This window comes from Tupaia chinensis, unplaced genomic scaffold, assembly GCF_000334495.1.
Source record: "Tupaia chinensis unplaced genomic scaffold, TupChi_1.0 Scaffold000573_1, whole genome shotgun sequence".
Lineage (NCBI taxonomy): Eukaryota > Metazoa > Chordata > Mammalia > Scandentia > Tupaiidae > Tupaia > Tupaia belangeri.
In genome coordinates this window covers 2218480-2221077 of record NW_006160087.1, presented here as the reverse complement: position 1 = coordinate 2221077, position 2598 = coordinate 2218480, and the positions used below count along the sequence as shown (strand labels likewise).

Sequence of the window (2598 nt, the reverse complement as noted above, 5' to 3'; positions counted from 1 at the left end):
CGTTCAAGAAAAGCCAGATTCTATATGGCTACTGCAGTTCAAATCCCCAGCCAGACTATCCCGAGACACACTAGGCATGCAGGCAAGTGCCCAAGATCCAACGGACTGGAGGCAGGAGACCATGACATGACCAGATCCTATGGAGAGTGCACATCTTCCTCTCTCTCTCCCTCCCTCTCTCTCTCCCTTCCTCTCTCTCTCTTCCTCTTATGTTCATGTGCACAGACTCAATCACGAATTTAATAAAAAGAAAGTTTTACCCAGAAGAAACTAAGAAAAATCAATGTCTTATTATCATCCTTAAGAACTGAGTTCAAGGCCTAGCCACAATGGCATTTTGTGTGTGACTGTGGCCACCTGAGGGGCCAGATTTGGATTCCAGATCAACCAGAATGGGTTGAGTATGAGAGTATATGCCTGTAATCCTAGGTAACCAGGAGACTGGGACAGAGGACCACAATGGTAAGGCTCTGTCAAAAATACCTTTCGTCCTCTCTTTTGCTCTATCCCTCCTTTCTTTCAAACAAACAAAACTGAGATTTAAAAATACTGTCAGGGACTAAAACTTTATAGAAATAAAAAAAATTTTTTTTTTTTTTTTGAAAGGTTTTTGCTACAGGGCACGTGCAGTCGCCAGAAAGACAGAGAGAGACATAGAGACAGAAGGCGAGAACCCCCCAGAGGGGATGGCTACGCCACAATCCCTTCTCCTCTCGGGATCTTGGGCACGCATGCACACACGCCAAGTGTGAGTTTAAGCCACCGGGTCCAGGACTCGAACCGCAGTTGACTACGCGGGAGTCCAGTGACATAGCCATTATACCAACTGCTGGTCCCATCCAATAGGCAAATCTAGGGGGCAGAAAGTAGATTAGCATTTTCCTAGGGTTCCCGCTGAAATACATGAGACACATCCAGAAGCCTAATGGGCTGGAGGAAAAAGGATCAGGGTATGACCAGGCCCTTTTCAGGGGTGCTTATCCTCACCTCACACCTTCACATATGTGCCCTCTGGCAATAAATAAACTTTTTAAAAGGGTGAATTTTATAGTATGTGGAAAAAGAAAAAAAGAACAAGTAGTGGCCAAGTTGATGGAATATTCTCATAACAAAGACAATTTTAAATTGGGCTTGTAGAACAGGGACCAGCAGATGGCATGATGGTTACATCATAGGACTCCCATGTAGTCGACTGTGGTTCGAGAGTCCCAGACCCTAAGGCTTAACACTCACCCTGGGTGCACATGTCCAAAATCTCAAGAGGAAAATGGAGAAGAGACTGTGGCGTGGCCATCTCTCCTGGGGGGAGATTTCTCACTTTCTGCTTCTGTCTCTGTCTCTCCAGCAAGAGCACATGTCTTTTAGCAAAAATCTGTCTCTAAAACGATGTTAAAAATAAATAAATAATAAAGTAGCCTTGTAGAATGAAGTCCACAAGGCAGGCCCTCCTGACTGGGCCCCTAAACAGATACAGTAGGAGGGAAGTCAGGAGGTGCTAAGTGCTAGGAAGAACAGAAAAACAGTACAGCGAGAGTTCTGGTGGCAAAGCCTTCTTACTTAGATAAAGTGGGCAAGAAAGTCCTCCCTGATAAAGTGACACTAGTTAAAACCTGAAGGAGTTAAGGAACTGAACAATACCAGTATTTCTGAGTGCTTCTGGGGAACTTTGCCCACTGTACCCCAAACTAGCCAAACTAGCCTTCTCTCTGAAGCACGTACTTCCTCCCTTCAAGTCTGACACTATCCCTCTTTCCCACACGCTCTTCTCTTCTTCCTCTGGCTAACTCCTCCTCTTGCAGCTCCTGGCAACAGCAGGAACGGTCAAGGACTGAGGGGTGATCTGCGTCTTCGGAGAGCAATTTACAGGCGATTCTCTCGGAAGCCTTCCTTGCCCCGTTTTCTTTCATCGCTCCCAGTACTGGCTTCAATTGTAATGGTTCGGATTATGGGTCACTTCTAACGTCTGATGCCCTCCTGACAAGCTCAAGGAGGGCAGAGCACTGACAAACCCCAGAGCCTTGCACCACGCCCGGCACATAATAGGGTAGTTGGCGTGGGAGTCCTGGGTTCAAAGCCCGGCTGCCCGGGTGGGGTAGGAGACCTGGATTCCAGGCCTCGCTTCAACAAGGGATCTGTACGCAGGAGCCTGGCCGTTGTGGTTTCTGCGGCACCAGGGAAAGGCTGTGGGACTGAGGGACTGACCAGCAGTGAGGTCTGCAGTCTCTCAGAGTTGCCCCGCGCGGAGTCCCCGGCTCCACACACTTAGTACCCCGCAGTGGCGCTGGGGATCACTGGACTTAGGGCCCCCAGTCCCCAACGGCGCATTTCCAACCCCGAGGTGCGACCTGTAGGTTCCGGGTGATAAGGTGCAGCTTCTCTTCAGGGCTGGGAGCGTCCCCCATGGCTCCGTAACTCCTGCTTCCCGATGTCAGCCCGGCACCCGCGCCCCTTCCTAGGTCGCCGCCGCCGCGTGCCGGGAACTGTCACGCGAGTCCAGCCGAGTTGCATCAGCTGAGCTCGTCGCTCGGCTTGCTCGGCCTGGCCCTTTCTCCGCCCTGCAACACCGGGGGGAGAGGCGGGAGCAGCGGAGTGTCGAGC

The 2598-nt window shown here is 50.5% G+C and overlaps 1 protein-coding gene across 1 annotated transcript in view; it reads right to left on the bottom strand.

Moving 5' to 3' along the window:
* YARS1 (tyrosyl-tRNA synthetase 1) overlaps positions 1 to 2534 on the bottom strand; it is a 41929-nt gene extending 39395 nt beyond the window's left edge. The window contains exon 1 of the mRNA XM_006158100.3: positions 2346 to 2534. Within this exon, the coding sequence (XP_006158162.2) occupies positions 2346 to 2402 (57 nt within the window). The 5' untranslated portion in view covers positions 2403 to 2534. The remainder of the gene's footprint in view (positions 1 to 2345) is intronic.
* Positions 2535 to 2598: the final 64 nt, after the last annotated feature.